At 42.1% G+C, this 18306-nt stretch overlaps 1 protein-coding gene across 1 annotated transcript in view; it reads right to left on the bottom strand.

Annotated features, from left to right (window-relative positions):
* RNF217 (ring finger protein 217) overlaps positions 1-18306 on the bottom strand; it is a 108773-nt gene that overhangs the window by 34103 nt on the left and 56364 nt on the right. The window contains exon 3 of the mRNA XM_077811728.1: positions 14201-14365. Within this exon, the coding sequence (XP_077667854.1) occupies positions 14201-14365 (165 nt within the window). The remainder of the gene's footprint in view (positions 1-14200; positions 14366-18306) is intronic.

Here is an 18306-nt window from a genome sequence, read left to right as displayed (position 1 = left end):
CAGACAGAAATAGTTATTCTATTCAGCACAATTCTTTTCTCAGCCATTTAAAGAAATCAAAATCTAACACATACCTAGCTAGATTACTTACTAAAAGTTCTAAGACTCCATTCCTGTTCTGTCCCTGGCAAAAGCAGCATACAGACAGACACAGACCCTTTGTTTCTCTCCCACCTCCCAGCTTTTGAAAGTATCTTGTCTCCTCATTGGTCATTTTGGTCAGATGCCAGCGAGGTTACCTTTAGCTTCTTAACCCTTTACAGGTGAGAGGAGCTTTCCCCTGGCCAGGAGGAATTTCAAAGGGGTTTACCCTTCCCCTTATATTTATGACACGCCCCCCAAATCTCAGCTAGGGTGAAACACTGGCTGGGATTTCTTCCTGGAGCTCTAGGAAAAACAGAGTTAATAAGACACATGCATCTCTAAATATACTACCAAGTACATAAAGACTAACAATATTTTCCACATCTTAAGGACGATTTTAACCAGTTGATTCTGGGAAACTTTCACGGGAGAGTGCATCAGCCACTTTGTTAGAAGCTCCTGAGATGTGTTGGATGTCGAAATCAAAATCTTGGAGAGCTAAACTCCACCGAAGAAGTTTTTTGTTAGTTTCTTTGATGGTGTGAAGCCATTTTAGTGCAGCATGGTCGGTTTGCAGGTGGATACGCCGTCCCCAAACATATGGGCGTAACTTTTCCAGAGCGTAGACAATGGCATAACATTCTTTTTCAGTGACTGACCAGTTGCTTTCCCTCTCAGACAGTTTTTTGCTGAGAAACACTACAGGGTGGAATTCTTGATCAGGTCCTTTTTGCATTAAAACTGCTCCCACACCACGCTCGGATGCATCTGTGGTTACTAGGAACGGTTTGTCAAAGTCTGGGGCCCTTAGTACAGGGTCAGACATGAGTGTCGCTTTAAGCTTGTTAAAGGCCTTCTGACACTTTCCGGTCCACTGAGCAGCATTTGGCTGTTTCTTTTTGGTTAGGTCTGTCAGTGGGGCAGCGATTTGGCTGTAGTGCGGTACAAATCGTCTGTAATAACCGGCCAAGCCTAAGAAGGATTGAACCTGTTTCTTTGACTTTGGGACAGGCCACTTTTGGATAGCATCCACTTTGGCCTGTAGGGGGCTGATAGTTCCTTGACCCACCTGGTGTCCAAGCTAAGTCACTCTGTTTAGGCCTATTTGACACTTCTTAGCCTTAACAGTTAGTCCTGCCTCCCTTATGCGCTCAAGGACTTTTTGTAGATGTTCCAGGTGGTCTGCCCAGGAATCCGAAAATATGGCCACATCGTCAAGGTAGGCGACTGCATATTCTCCTAATCCCGCTAGGAGACCATCTACAAGTCTTTGGAAAGTGGCGGGTGCATTTCGCAGCCCGAAAGGGAGTACATTAAATTCATACAGCCCGAGATGTGTGATGAAGGCTGACCTTTCCTTGGCAGATTCATCTAGCGGTACCTGCCAGTACCCCTTTGTTAAGTCCAAGGTAGAGATGAACTGGGCCCGTCCCAGTTTCTCTAACAGTTCATCTGTGCGTGGCATTGGATAGTTGTCTGGGCGAGTTACAGCATTTAGCTTACGGTAGTCCACGCAAAAACGTATTTCCCCATCTGGTTTGGGAACTAGAACCACTGGAGATGCCCATGCACTTTCAGAGGGGCGGATTACACCCATCTGTAACATATCCTGGATCTCCCGTTCTATAGCAGTTTTAGCTTGAGGAGACACCCGGTAAGGTTGGACCCTAATTGGGTGAGCATTACCTGTGTCAATGGAGTGGTATGCCCGTTCAGTCAGTCCTGGGGTGGCTGAGAACGTTGGCGCGTAGCTAGTGCACAGCTCCTGGATCTGCTGTCGCTGCATACGCCCAAGGGTCATGGAGAGGTTCACCTCTTCCACACCACCAGCACATTTCCCTTCGTAGTAGACACCTTCGGGCCACTCAGCATCATCTTCTCCCTGGGCTGTAAACTGACAAACCTTTAATTCTCTGGAATAAAAGGGCTTTAGAGAATTAATATGGTACACCTTAGGCTTTCGGTTGGAGGTGGGGAATGCTATGAGATAATTAACAGCTCCCAGGCGCTCCTGGACCATGAATGGCCCTTCCCACGATGCTTCCATTTTATGGGCCTGGAGCGCCCTTAAGACCATGACCTGGTCTCCTACTTTGAAGGAACGCTCTCTGGCATGTTTATCATACCAGGCTTTTTGCTCTTTTTGAGCATCCTGTAAGTTTTCTTTAGCAAGGGCTAAAGAGGTTCGGAGGGTGTTTTGTAGGTTGGTTACAAAGTCCAGAATGTTAGTTCCTGGAGAAGGTGTAAATCCCTCCCATTGCTGCTTCACCAACTGCAATGGCCCCTTAACCTCACGGCCATATACAAGTTCAAATGGGGAAAACCCTAAACTGGGATGTGGTACAGCTCTGTAGGCAAAGAGCAACTGCTGCAACACTAGGTCCCAATCATTGGAGTGCTCATTTACGAATTTACGTATCATGGCCCCCAAAGTTCCATTAAACTTCTCCACCATGCCATTTGTTTGATGGTGGTAAGGAGTGGCAACCAAGTGATTTACCCCATGAGCTTCCCAAAGGTTTTTCATAGTTCCTGCCAGGAAATTAGTCCCTGCATCGGTGAGGATGTCGGAGGGCCAACCTACCCTGGCAAAAATGTCTGCTAGTGCCTGGCACACACTTTTAGCCCTGGTGTTGCTTAGAGCTACTGCTTCCGGCCATCGGGTGGCAAAATCCATGAAAGTCAGTATGTACTGCTTTCCTCTGGGTGTCTTTTTCGGAAAAGGACCCAGAATATCCACAGCTACTCGCTGAAATGGAACTTCAATGATGGGGAGTGGTTGTAGAGGGGCTTTGACCTGGTCTTGGGGTTTTCCCACTCTTTGGCACACCTCACAAGACTGGACATAGGTAGAAACATCCTTGCCCATTCCCTCCCAGTGGAATGATCCCCCCAAACGGTCTTTGGTCCTGTTCACCCCAGCATGGCCACTAGGGTGATCATGGGCTAAGCTCAAGAGCTTGGCCCGGTATTTAGTTGGAACTACCAACTGTCTCTGAGGATGCCAGTCTTCCTGGTGTCCACCAGAAAGAGTTTCCTTGTATAAAAGTCCTCTTTCTACAACAAACCTGGATCGATTAGAAGAGCTGAGAGGCGGTGGGTTGCTCCGTGCCGCCGTCCAAGCTCTCTGGAGGCTTTCATCTGCTTCCTGTTCGGTCTGGAACTGTGCCCTTGATGCTGGGGACTTCAGTTCCTCATTGGATTGTGGACCTAGGCTTGGTCCCTCTGGAAGCGATATAGGGGATGGAGCTGTTTCTGTTGACTGTGAACCGCTCTCCGCTGGTGCACTATGTTGGGATTCAGGCTCCGGCTGAGCCTCTTGTGTAGGGTTATCGGCTGCTGCCAGTTCAGGTTCAGTGGGGCCCTCTGGTGTTGAGGTTGCAAGTACTGGATTCAGTGCTGACACAGGGTCTGGTGTTGGTTGTTCGGCTGGTTCCGGTTCTGGGACTGGTTCCGTCTGGGTCTCTGGGACTGGATCCACTACTGCTGTTGCAGACATTGGCCTAAGGTCCAGGTCCATCACCTCTGACTGGGTCCTGATAGCAGTTTCCGGAACAGAGCTAGGCCTCACGGCTTGTTTAGCCTGGCTGCGGGTGACCGTTCCCACCCTCTTGGCCTGCTTCACATGATTGGCCAAGTCTTCCCCCAACAGCATGGGGATGGGATAATCATCATAGACTGCAAAAGTCCACATTCCTGACCAGCCCTTGTACTGGACAGGCAACTTGGCTGTAGGCAAATTGAAAGAGTTGGACTTGAAGGGTTGAATCGTCACTTGGATCTCTGGGTTGATTAAATTGGGGTCCACTAAGGAAGCATGGATAGCTGACACTTGTGCTCCGGTGTCCCTCCACGCGGTGACCTTCTTCCCGCCCACACTCACAGTTTCCCTCCGCTCCAAGGGTATCTGGGAAGTATCTGGGCCTGTGGACCTCTGGTGTGATTCCGGTGCAATGAACTGTAATCTGTTGGGGTTCTTGGGGCAGTTGGTCTTTACATGCCCCAGCTCGTTACATTTAAATCATCGTCCAGCTGACGGGTCACTGGGGTGAGGAGGGTTGCTGGAGAACGGGGTGGCAGGACGATAAGGGGTCTGGAGGGTTCTTTGGGAGGTAGGTGGGGCCTTGGGCGGCCCCCGGTAATAGGGTGTGGTCTGGGGTGGTCCCTTCTGGTCTCCGCTCCAACTGCGACCAGTTTTCTTCTTCTCTGCCACCTCCACCCATCTGGCTCCAATCTCTCCTGCCTCGATTACAGTTTTGGGTTTCCCATCTAGGATGTATCTTTCTATTTCCTCAGGAACACCCTCTAAGAATTGTTCCATTTGCATTAGGAAGGGCAAATTTACTGGAGATTCAACACTTGCTCCTGATATCCAGGCATCCCAATGTTTCACAATGTGGTAGGCATGTCGGGTAAATGACATGTCTGGTTTCCACCTTAGGGCTCTGAACCTCCGACGAGACTGCTCGGGTGTTATCCCCATTCTGACTCTCGCCTTGGATTTAAACAGTTCATACTTGTTCATGTGTTCTTTAGGCATTTCAGCTGCCACCTCAGCTAAGGGTCCACTGAGCTGCGGCCTCAGCTCTACCATGTATTGGTCAGTAGAGATGTTGTACCCAAGGCAGGCCCTTTCGAAGTTTTCTAGGAAGGCCTCAGTATCATCGCCTGCCTTGTAGGTGGGGAACTTTCTGGGATGGGAAGTGGTACTTGGAGAAGGATTACTAGGGTTTGTTGGGATATTCTGCTGAGCCTTTATCTTCTCCATCTCCTCCACATACTTCCTCTCTTTTTCCTTCTCCTCCAGTTCTTTGTCCCTCGCTTCCATAGCTCTCCTGTGAGCAGCCGCTTGGTGTTGTTCTGCCTCCCTTTCTTGTTCCTTCTTCAGCTGCATGAGTTCTATCTGTCTTTCATGTTACCTTTGTCTTTCCTCAGCCTGAAATTTGGCTAATTCGAGCTGTAGTCGAGCCGCGGATTTTGCCATTCTAACCTCTCTGTTTTTAACTAACTTTACACCCGAGGTTTAGAAATAAACAAACAAAACTTGGCTGTAAAATTTTGCTGTGCTGGAATAGAATACCTATTCTCTGATAGTGATTGTCAGCCTACAGAAAAAGACAATTCCCTTGTCTCTGCTCTGGGCCCAAATTAAAGCAAAAAACCTCCAACTACTTGGAAACCTGCTTACCCAGCCCAAAGAAAAAAAAATTCCCTTTCAAACCTGTGCTCCTTGTAAAACAAAAAAATCAAAATCCTAAAAAAAAACACCCTGCCACTTTTGTCTCCAGGCAAATGGGTAGAGCACACCCCCCCTATTTACTTTTTGGAAGAAAAAAAAAAAAAAACCTCTGGGTTGGAAGACTGTGAATTTCCCTGCAGGAGTTAAGTACCCTGCCTCCAGGCAAAGAAAACCTGCAATTCACAAAGATAATCCCCTTTTGTCTCTGCTTGGCCACAAAGCAGGGAAAACCCAAGCTGCTTTCAGTTTCAAAGCTGCTTCAAAGCCACAGGAAAAAAAAATTCCTTTTTAAAATCTGTATTTCTAGTTCAAAAAATCTCAACTGGATCTCAAAATGATTTCAGGTTAATCCCACCACTATGCCACCATGTCAAGGTTCCTCCCCCACTCTGAACTCTAGGGTACAGATGTGGGGACCTGCATGAAAAACCTCCTAAGCTTATCTTTACCAGCTTAGGTCAAAACTTCCCCAAGGTACAAAGTATTCCACCCGTGGTCCTTGGAATGGCCGCTACCACCACCAAACTAATACTGGTTACTGGGGAAGAGCTGTTTGGACGCGTCCTTCCCCCCAAAATACTTCCCAAAACCCTGCACCCCACTTCCTGGACAAGGTTTGGTAAAAAGCCTCACCAATTTGCATAGGTGACCACAGACCCAAACCCTTGGATCTGAGAACAATGAAAAAGCATTCAGTTTTTTACAAGAAGACTTTTAATAGAAAATAGAAGTAAATAGAAATAAAGAAATCCCCCCTGTAAAATCAGGATGGTAGATATCTTACAGGGTAATTAGATTCAAAAACATAGAGAACCCCTCTAGGCAAAACCTTAAGTTACAAAAAAGATACACAGACAGAAATAGTTATTCTATTCAGCACAATTCTTTTCTCAGCCATTTAAAGAAATCATAATCTAACACATACCTAGCTAGATTACTTACTAAAAGTTCTAAGACTCCATTCCTGTTCTGTCCCTGGCAAAAGCAGCATACAGACAGACACAGACCCTTTGTTTCTCTCCCTCCTCCCAGCTTTTGAAAGTATCTTGTCTCCTCATTGGTCATTTTGGTCAGGTGCCAGCGAGGTTACCTTTAGCTTCTTAACCCTTTACAGGTGAGAGGAGCTTTCCCCTGGCCAGGAGGAATTTCAAAGGGGTTTACCCTTCCCCTTATATTTATGACATTATGTCTATTGCATTTCCCCTATCCACCAAACCAGTTACCCCATCGAAGAAGAAAATCAAGCTGGTTTGGCATGATTTGTTCTTGGTAAATCCATGTTGGCTGCTAGTGATTATCCCTTCAGCTTCCAGGTATTTGCAAACTGAATGTTTTATACATTGCTCTAGTAGTTTCCCAAGTACTGAAGTCAGGCTGACTGGTCTATAGTTCCCTGACTCCTCCTTTTTCCTTTTTAAAGATAGGCATTACTTTAGCCCTACGCCAGTCTTCCAGGACCTCTCCTCTCATCCACAAACTTGCAAATATTATTGCCAGTGGCACCAAGATTTTTTCAGCTAATTCCTTCAGTACCCTGTGATGAATAGCATCAGGCTCTGCTGATTTGAATTCATTCAAATTGTTCAGAAGATCTCTAACATGTTCTTTAACCCAATCTGCATCCCTTCCCCTTTATTGTCTATGGTAACTTCCGGTCTCATGTTATTTTTTGTGAGAACACTGAAGCAAAGTAGGCATTGAGCAGCTCTGCCTTCCTATCATCTTCTGTTCCCAGTTCATGTTTTCCATTGAGCAGTGGACCCACACCGTCCCTGATCTTTCATTTTTGTCTGCAGGGATGCTACAGCACAAGAAGGAAACTTTCATACTATAACTGTGAAATGTATTTTCTTATTTCCAGATAAAAGCTAAATATCTCCACATGCAATATATATACTTGTCCCTAATTTCCAAAGAAAACAGTCTGAGAAATGAACTGAGATTCCTCATTGGAGGCCAACATGGGATAAACCTGCAGAGGCTAGGGGGAACAATAAAAGAAATTAAGCATTGACTAACTTTAGTTCCCCAAGTTACAGAATATTATTCAACCACTCAAGGAGCCCAGAGAACTCAACTTTTAGGTGCCACTTACACAGACCTGAGTGTACATCCCCAAGAATATGTACACAAGTGCCTTTGAAAAGCTGTAAATTTGAAACAACTAGCTTCACTTTTCTCCAGTGACTGTATTTTCAATTGTAAAACATTTTCTTCAAATTTACCACTTTATTGTTATTCAGATTAGTTTAAAAAAATTGGCCATACATCTTTAACATTGTTCCTGGAGCTTCATATCAAATGCAGAGACTAACAGTGGCAGATGAAGTCTGTATAATTCAGTCAGGATGCTTAGAAATTTACAAATGACATTTCATTTGATAAACTTCAGCTCTGGTTCAGATGGGTATTTCTCCCTCCCAGTCTCTATAACCCTCCAATGGAAATGGATTATGCAGCTAAGGGTTGGGAAAAAGTGACTGTTAATGGATCAAATGTCATTTGCATGTTTCTACCCTACTGGGCAAAACAGCAGGAGTATGACATGTAATAGACACCACAAGGAATGTGCAGGCCTAGAAATTCATTTTGCTATAATTAGCAAAGCACATTTCAATTGCTTGATAAACTTAATTTCTTTGTTATAGAGGAGGATAACACAGAAATGGAAAAAGGAGAGCAACCAAACAGAAGACAGTTTGAATCTCTGAAGAATCTATTATTGGCTTGATCCTGCATGGCAATGAGCACCCTTAACTCCCACTGAAGTCATAAAACATTCTTCATATTACAGGATTAGGCACTTTTATCCAAGAATCCAACAGTGCTTTACAAAAGGTGAAAATTATACCCATTTTACAGATGGGCAAATTGCACCACAGAGCTAAATGACTTGGCCAGGATGTCACATTGAATCAGTGGCAGAGTCTAGAATAGATCCCTAATCCCCTGCTCTAAAAAACTACATGGCTATTTTATAACTATGTAATAAACAAACAAACTGCACATTTCTTTACAGTATGTATGAGCTAGCTAACAGGGCTGACTCTAGTTGTGGGGAGGAGTGGCCAAGCAAAAATGTTTTTGACACTCCCAACCACCCTGATCACTTGCTCTGCCGGCTAAATGAGACTCTCGAGTGAACAATATTTTACAGCAAGTTACTTAATGAGCTATCAGTTTGCTGAAAAGTTAAGCTTCTTCCCCACCTTTTGTACCACCATAATTATCTTTCCATCCAATAAAAACCCTCCTGAAAGAAAGAGCCCTTAAAAAAATCCCCAGACAAACATTTTCAAACAACTTTACTGTATCATAAATGACTAGCTATCCTCTTCATTACACTTCTTTCAAAAGGAAACCCTCTATACAGTTAAATCCTTTCATATATCTGCAGTAATTCACTGCCCTAAAAAGGAGCCCAGAGAGTTCCTTAAAAGATTCAGCTGGAAATACTCAACAATCAATTTGCTGGATTATTTGATGATACTCATGTTAATTTGAATATCTGATCCAAAAAGAGTGTATGTCCATCCTGATTTGCACCAGTTTTCTTGTTCACTTAACCTCCTTCGACTGTTCAAAGTTCCACAACTGTAACTCACCAGCTTTTTAAAGTTTTCTTCTGTCACCCTAAAATGTGTTTTCTCCTGAAATCCCCAGCAAGTTCACATTTTCTACATACGGTACTTCCTGTTTTATTGTATAGAAATTACCCTTGAGGAAGAAGGGGAATTTTGTGGGGGAGTTTTTTAACCACACTATTTCAAGAATTTTTGAAAACTTTTGGTTGAGGAAACAGGTATACTAATTATATTCCTTTTCATCGGATATGTATACAGGAGATTTTGTACCGCTCTAGACATCTATGACTGAAATAAACCCAGGACTTTTCACCAAGATGCAGAACTATTCAGAAAGTCAGACTGCACTAGGTATCCCAAAACAGGACAGGATCAGTTAAAAAAAGCTATCAAATTATTTAGTCTTAAATCATGTAATACAGAACCCAAAGAAACCCCAATCCTGCCATTGTAGTTATCATTTATAAATGTTAAAGGCAAAATACAACATATTGTTGTGTTTTGACAGTACATGTTTTTGCTTGCTTGTGTAAGTATATCCTGTAGGCAGCAGCTACACCTAAATAAATGTTTCAGTCAGATACAGGAAGGTAGTATTCACTTTCAAAAAATTTAAGATGGGATTAAAGTTGTGGCCACAGAATGGTGCCTTCTGCTCTGTGTACCCTTCCAGAACTTGAAATTCCAAAACACCTACCTCAAAATGTTGGAAAACAAGAAATGCTCTTAGAGATCTTCCCAGATATCCCCCAAAGGAAAATTCTTGTAACACTAAAAACACCCACAAACTTAAGAAAATCAGAAAAATGCATAACTAAGGTAACACATTTTTTGACTATATGTTCACTTTATGAAAAGTTGCACCACAACTAACAAATCAGCTCCACAGGGGTACTGAGGGTTGTGAGGCTCCTCAACACCACCTGCCCTCAGCACGAATAAGTCTTGTCTGTGCCTGCTGTGGATCAGTTCCCTGAAACCAACAGCCTCTGGCAACACAAGCACTGCCTTCCAAGCTTCTAAGCCTCATTCTCTCTATAAAGATAGCGACAGCCACACAGCAACCCCCTTATACTTGGAACACTGCTACAGCATCCAGCCCCTTATCCACTGAACACACTCAGAATTACCAGACTCGCTGGTAAAGGAATAGTACACATCAGCTTGTAAAATTCAACCCAGGACCAGTACTTTGCTTAACACCACAGCACTCTCATATAGTGAGAGTGAAAACGAGAATAAATTTGCTATCAAAGAACAGAGATTCGAGTAATAGTGAGTAAGAATATTGGAAACAAATGGTTACATATAACCATACACTTTCTAAAACTTAAACCTTAACTAATAAACTACTCACTTGTCTAAAGTTATCTTACCCAAAGTTCTCCCCAGTGTTTTCAACCAAGCCTGGCTGAGACCCCTTTTTCCTGAAGAAAAATTGCTGTCCTTTTACTTCCTCAGTGAAAGGCGCCCATCTGTCTTCTCTGCCCCACAAATATAGTCTAACAAACTTTTAGAGGTCCCCTCTAGATAAAGTTCTCTCCCCACAACTCTTCTTTTCTTGTTGTTAGTTTCTTTCTGAAATTCTGACAATCTTCATTTGCATTCAGTTCAGACTGATGATAGGAAGACCATTGCAAATGAGACAACACTCAATTTACATATAAACAAATAGATGGATAAATCTCTCATCCGACAGAAATCCTGTTTTTCACCTTTGCTGGTGACCAGTACCTGGATACAGACTTTAAGAACGTATTTTCAGCACACCCACAACTCCTTATACAATATTTTACATACACTTCAGAATGGAATTAATGAACAGTGTGACACCGGTTTTCATTTGAGACCTTACATGACATTCTTTGGTGATCTAGAATGTACACACCAGACTCATGACATTCCTGTATTCCCTCTACACCTCCTTTGGCAGTTTGCATTAAGAGGTTCTCGGGTCACATCAACATTCCCCCAATATCTACCTGCTCATAAATAAGGCAAAACTGTAATATGGTACCCTTTGGAGGCAACCAATAATTTTACATTATGCCTTCCTGATGAGAATAACCAGCTTGCCTCTTCAGGTATATACACACTGCACTCTTTACTGTGGCGTGTAGAGTACATACAATAAGTGCCTCCCTAGCACGGGTGTAAATACCACTATAGATGGGAGGCACTGCTTAGGGAAATAAAGACAGGCCTGAACCATGTGGTATGTACCCAACACGGCTCTCTAAATGCCCAAGCAGTGCCTTCCCAGTCTACAAAACTATTTTTAGTAGCAGTGTCCCGCTGCCTCCCTGCTGCTGGAATCTTTCCCTGAGGCAAGAAAAGGCTCCAGCAGCCAGGAAAGGCTCTAATAGAGGGGAGGCAGCAGGGAAGGGCTTCAGCAGCTTCCTGCTGCCAGACACTTTCCCTACTGCTTCCTCTCAGGCCAGAGCCAAAGCTCCAGCAGCAGGGAGCTGCTGAAGCCTTTCCCCACTGCCTCTCCCCTGCCGCAGCTTTTCACTGACACACATATCTACACCCCAAAGTGTGGATGCAGCCTGCTTTTCACGAATGCATGTAGCTACATGATCCTTACGTGCTGCCACCAGTAGTATGCAGTTTAGACATAGCCTATGTTACATCAAAAGAAGTCAGACTTACTTCCCTGCTTTGCTACAGTTTTTAGTTTCTGAACAAATGACAAGCAACTATACTTGAGCTTAAAGCTTTAGGCAAAAAATGTACTCTGGGGTTAAAATATACTGTCATACTGAAATACTGACATTCAAATATTATTAATCATAAATCCATTCAAATGCCATTCCAACATCACTTACTACAATAAGAAATGATTGTTTAGCTTTTCTTAGTCACAACAGACCTGGTGCCCTCTCTTTCTCAACAGATCAGACATGGAGTGTGAATGTTTGTGTGTGTGTGTGCGCGTGTGTGTATATATATAGAGAGAGAAAATTTTTAAGACACTTCCTAAGGTATAGAAAAAAGAACTTCTATATGTATAACTATTTGCAAAGCTTTAGTAGGTAGTATTCCTTTAAAAGATCATCTCTTAGAAGCTGTCACAGTTCAGGACAACTACATCTGTATTTCTCCCTCCGGTCTGTCCAGGGCACCCACTCTAGGTGTCTAATTCCCCAGCAGTTGCCTCTTGTGGGTGAATATTCACATCTTTCTGATTAGGATATTTCCAGGCTGCACAGGCCCCTGACGATACTGTGATATCTCCAGCAACAGACAAGCTGACTAAGCAGGCTTCTTTTGCCTTCTCTTCAGAGATGACACACAATCTAATTGCCACAGTTATAAGTTACCACACAGCTTTTTCTATATGAGTTCCTAAAAACAACTAACAACAATTCAACAAGGTTTAACTTAATTCCATTAGTTTTGTCCTAGATATTGCAGGATATTGTCATATCTGTACTGACGCTACTTGTATGCAATACAAGTAATACTGCATCCTCTTTCACATGCTCTTCTAACATTCTCCCAGGTAACAGAAGTTCTTGTGGGTTTGTTCAGGAAGGATCCATTTCTGAAAGTGCAGTTCCTTTCCTGTATCACCAGTTCCTGAAGCCTCAGTTTATCCTTAAACTGGGTTCAGATCGGTCTTCAGCTTCTTGGAATATGAAAATAAAGTTTGTGTTCCATCACATAACAGTATGCAAATCATTTTACATTGCTTCTTTGGTCCTAACAGAATATTCAGTCAGCATTAACATGTTCATTGTCCTTCCATATTAAGCAAAAAAAGCCATGATCTAGTAAATGATTCACAAAAAAGGCCACACTCTCTCTCTCTCTTTTTTCTTTTTTTGGCCAGCACTTGGATTTTTTGCTGGGAAAGGGAATTGGTGGAAAACACGAAGCAGCAAAACACAGCCATTCAAAAAAAATCCAATCAAAGTACAGAAAAGTATAGCTGTACTTTAAAATAAATCATAATATGTTATCAGTTTAACAAATAATACTTCAATCCTGTTTGCTTAAAACAAACAGTAATACCCTGCTCCTTTTAATACTTAAGCTTCACTACTTTTTGTAGTATCCCAGTTTAATGGCTGATTTTGACCTTACCATATTATAAATGCTACCGCTTAAGAGTATGCAAGAAAGCTGTTTTTATGAAATACTTCAAGTGAGAATGCACTGGACCTAGAACAAGTTAGGATAGATCAAATGGAAGAGTACATCAGATGCAGATTCTTCTTTCCCCCCCTCTTTTTTCTAATTTGCATATGGAATATCCATATCCCACTACTTTATATACAACTGCTTCAAAATATCCCACTACTTCAGATACAACATTTTTTTTTTTATAGTTACAACTGCTATTTTGTGGTGCAGCTCCCCTTTCCTGAGATCTTTTTGTGTGCTTTGAGATCTACAAATGAAAGGTGGTAAGACTGAGTCGTGGTGTACTCTGTGCTACAACTGTTGGGAAAAAGCAGAAACACAGCAACCTTGCAATCCTTCTAAGCAGTTATTTTGTTACTATTTGCCAGTTGCACAGACTTGATCTTGCTTAAACAAATAATGTTTTGATACAAACTGGCCAGACTGTGTAGCTTAGAGAACACTCCTTTCCTCCAAAGATGAATGCTGAACAACCAGAATTCCCTCTCAGACATTAATGACACTTTGGTTTAATATTATGTAGTTAGAGGAGAAACTCACTACCAAAAGGAATTAACAAGAGTGACCTACATGAAAGACAGTACAGCCTCAAGAATTCACTTTCAAATCAGAACACAAAACATTCAGCTTTAAAGATCTGCCACATCCATCCTCTGGCAGAGTGAAAAAAAACTGTATAAACAACAGTCACACTTCCTCATACAGAGATTACAACTCAACAGAAATACCGAATTTCTAAACAAATGTCATTGAACTGCAGAAGGACTTTTATTAACAAAGGTACTTTTCCACACATTGGGCTTGTCTACATTTCAAATGCTACAGGAGCACAGCTACACTTCAGTGTAGATATTACTTATGACGACGAGAGGGGTTCTGCCATTGGCATAGATAATCCACCTCCCTGAGAAGTGGTAGCTAGGACAATGGAATAACTTCTGTTGACCTAGCGCTGTCTACGGTGGGGGTTAGGTAGGCTTAACTATGTTACTCAGAGTAACACCTCCTTAATATGCATCCATTCCATTATTCCATTATATATTTGCTGAAGTAACATTAGACAAACAGATGCCTCAGTTTGGATCATTATTATTCAACTGCAATTCTGAAAGCTTATATTGTGCCCTAACAGAGGATAGCTTACCTTGCATTTTGGACATTTCTGAGCATTCCTTTGCCCATGTTCAATCTCACTGGCCCAGTGACGCAACAGCTTGTCTCCCTTTTTGTATTCTTTACAGTTAACACCTTCATGCCAGGGAGAGTGGCACTTAAAACACCAGACAAGTTGGCAAGTTGGACACTGGATCTGCAGAAACAAGTGAAACAGGAAAATACCAGACAAATTTGAAAGCTGGGCATTGAATGGGTGTGGAAAAACTACCACCACCATTATAAACACCTTTATAATTAATTTTAATTAAACTCTCAATTTCGTTAACAGCTCAGGTCAAACAAACCTTTAAAAAAGTACATAAAAAAGTACCAATTTAACGTATAATTCTATATGTAAGAAACTATATTAAGAAAACATTAAAGATTCACAGTTACTCACTCAAGATCAGGAGATGTCAAAGGCCCCAATGCTTAAACAGGTGCTTAACTTTCAGCACATCAGCTATCCCATTGAATTCAATGGGATTACTCAAATTGTAAGTGTTTTGTTAGGTTGGGGCCAAAGTTAGTGTTGAATGCACAATTCTTCATTCTGCCCTTTTATGAATAAGCAGTTTAGTACAAACTTTAGTTATTTGATAGACAATGTGTTTTCAGATAATATCATAGCTTTTTCTACAAACTTTAATACAATTTAAATGCTTTTAATTAGATGTGTAACCTTTAGTATTTTTCCTTCACTATTCTGATTCGCACAATGGTGCATTCACATTTTTAAAGATTTAGAAGACCTTATTTTCACTGCCTGGTACCTATTGTAGTAATTTACATCTGCACAGAGCAAATAGTTTTTGCGCTGAGGTAGTACACCTAGAGGCCCCAGACCTATTTTGCCTAGGCAGTGTACAAACACAAAGGTCTGGTCTGCACAAAGTTGCACCCATTTAATGAGAGCTATGATTCTAAATCAATTTAACTAAACCATTGCAACTTAGTGTTCTGACATAGGTTTATCTTGCCCCTATAAGTTTACAGAGGCAAGTTCAACTAATTCAATCAGATTTAAATGTATACAACTGTGTACCAATGGGGACTTAACATAACCATTCTAAATGTGTGTATAGACCAGCCCCCACCCAAAATCCCTGAAGGGCTTAAGCTATCTTCCTACTACTCTCATTTGATGGTGTTTTCATCCACCTTGCACAGGTGCAAATGACAACCACAAAGCAAGGAGGTAGAGAATCAGTGCCAGAATTCTGATGCAGGTTCTCCCCTGTAAACTATGAATTTTAATATTTTAGGCTGCCATGTATTAATTTTCTCTCTAACAAGTACAGCCTTCCTTATGTGCAATTCAAAGGATGAGACAGTTAAGTTTGCTGTTAAGTTAGATGGCCTATATGATACCACAATATGAAGAAACTTAAATTTTGCTTTCTGTAGTAGGTTATGTAAATGTCATATACATAGTACTTTCAACATATATGATTTTCCAGTCTTTGAACTACAGTACTACAAGATGCTGCATATACACATACAACATTGTAAAAACACAATATATTGCATTTGACAAGAAGTAGGTGATCACGTAATTAAACGACTACTGTAGTCTTCAAGGAAGGCAGCACAAAGATTGTGAAAAAGAGTTAATATATTAATAGGAATGTTTCCATCATTATTTAGGAAAAAAAAATGAAAGCTTGTTTGCATTTAAGTACTTCTCTGCAACATCTGTAATCCAAATACTGCAGATAGTGACAGTGCATCAGAACATGAAAGTCAAACTGATTGATTTTCAATGGCCAAGATAAATACAAAAGTAAATAAAAACAGAAGAGTATCTTTTAAAAAAATTCTGCTAGGAATTTGATGTTCTATAAGTAAGTAAATTTTTATTCCTTTAAACCTCCTGGCCCTAGGTAAAATTTCTAAAGTACTTCCATGACAGGGGAGCTTAAGTCCTATTTTTCAAAGAGACTTGCGCACTTAGTTATGGTACGGCTACACTTAAAACACTACAGTGACACAGCTGCAGCTGCACTGCTCTGATGCTTCAGTGTAGACTCACTGCAGAAACGGGAGGGCTTCTACCATCCCTGTAGTTAATTGACCTCCCGGAGAGGTGGTAGCTAGCGCAATGGGAAATCTTCTATCGTTCTAGCGCTGTCTACGATGGTGGTTAGGTTGGCATAGCTACGTCTCAAAGGAGTGTGGCTTTTTCACATCCCTCAGAGATGTAACTATGACGATGTAAGTTTTCATTGTATACCAGCCCTCAGTCTCACTGGAAGTCAATGGATCTTTGGCTCTTGTGTCACTTAGGCACTTTTGAAAATTTTACTCCATGTCAAATTTATAAAGGACAACATGACGACAATGGAATGCACAATGGAGGTAGTAATGCCATAGTGATAAGATTAGAGCTGAATGCATAATTGGGTTTTTTGGTTCAGTGAATGGTGGACTTTCCAACCTGAAACTTGTCTTTTGTTTTGTAAAATAAATCTAGCTAAGTATCTAAAAACACAAAACATTTTGTTTAGAAAATATTTTAAAAATGCAGTTACTAACCTTCCGGAACTGTTTTTCTTCAAGATGTGTTGCTCATATCCATTTCATGCTGGGGTGCATAGGCCAGCCCCCACAGGGGGGAAAATCTGTAGCAACTGTGCACTTGGTACGCACACACCTAGCACAGAATCGACATGAGCAAGCACTCAAAGAAGAACAGAATACCAAACCACATTTTTCAGCAAATAAACTATCTGAAAAATTTCACTGAGTTCTAAATAAGACCCCTTTAAAAATAACATTAAATATCCCTATGGGGAAAGTAATACAAGACTGTCTCTGCAAACACAGAAGCTGCTCCAAACAGTCACTTCTAACCCTGTCATTTCATGATTCATCTTTGACAGACATAAAATAACCCACTTAAAGAGCACTTCCTGCCATAAAGTATCACAAAATTTTAAGAGTCAGGTGAAACCCTATCATATTTATTTGAAAGCTTGTGAAATACATTCTCCAGAGTTACAACTTCATAGGATAGCCAGGACATGAACAAAGATATGCAGGGATACAAATATGTCCTATTTTAAAAAGAGACGACAAAATTGACAGGCCCCTGTATCTCCCCTATGTTGAAAGTTACATTTAAAGATTACAACATTAATCCTTCCCCTTCCAGCTGTGCTCATCTCTTCGCCCTACAAACATTCCCCGGATAAAATTCTACAGAATTTGAAATATTGAAGCCTCTGCTGGGTTTTTTGTTAGAGTCAGTCTCATGGTGCCTGGTTTTCAAACAAGCATGCATATTGTCCTATTGCTCTGCCTGTCAGAAGCACTCCTGTCCCCAGGCTGCTTTTTAATGATATGGAAATTTTCAGCTGTTCAAAGAGCTTGCAGAGTAGGATGCTTATTATTTTCAGTATCCTACTGTCTCAGAAGACTGATATAGGTTTGCATACATCCCTAGAAGTCAACACCCAGAGCTCGTAGCTTTAATTACTGGTCTACCAGCCTAGACAGTGTCCTCCAAACTTGTTTTAAAGTCCTTAAAAACTTTCACTTATCACTACAGTAACTCCTGACTTAAACTCGTCCCGGTTAACGCTGTTCCGTTGTTACGTTGCTGATCAATTAGAGAACATGCTCGTTTAAAGTTGCACAATGCTCCCTTATAACGTTGTTTGGCAGCCGCCTGCTTTGTCCACTGCTTGCATAAAGAGCAGCCCGTTGGAGCTAGCTGGTGGGAGCTTGGAACCAGGGTGGACCGGCAGCCCCCTGTTCCCCTAAGTTCCCTGTGCGGCAGCCACCCAGCAGGCTATCAATTGATGGCAGTTCAGCTGTCCCTCCCGCCACTGCCCTGTGCTGCTCCCGCCCTCTGCCTTGGAGCTGCTCCCGGGAGCTTCCTGCTTGTTGTGCAGGGTGGGAGGGAAGAAGGGGGCTAATGTCAGGGTGTCCCCCGCCCCCCTGCTCCTGCCCCTCACTTACCCCATTTCCATGGGAGGAGGGACAAGACAGGGCTCAGGACAGAGGGAGCATGCTGGCAGCAGGGGCTGTCTCAACTTGTTGACCTACTTAAAAAGGCAATGTACTTAGAGTGGAGTCAGCGTACTTAAAGGG

The sequence above is a fragment of the Eretmochelys imbricata genome, chromosome 3 (assembly GCF_965152235.1).
Source record: "Eretmochelys imbricata isolate rEreImb1 chromosome 3, rEreImb1.hap1, whole genome shotgun sequence".
Lineage (NCBI taxonomy): Eukaryota > Metazoa > Chordata > Testudines > Cheloniidae > Eretmochelys > Eretmochelys imbricata.
This window is presented reverse-complemented; position numbering and strand designations above follow the sequence as displayed.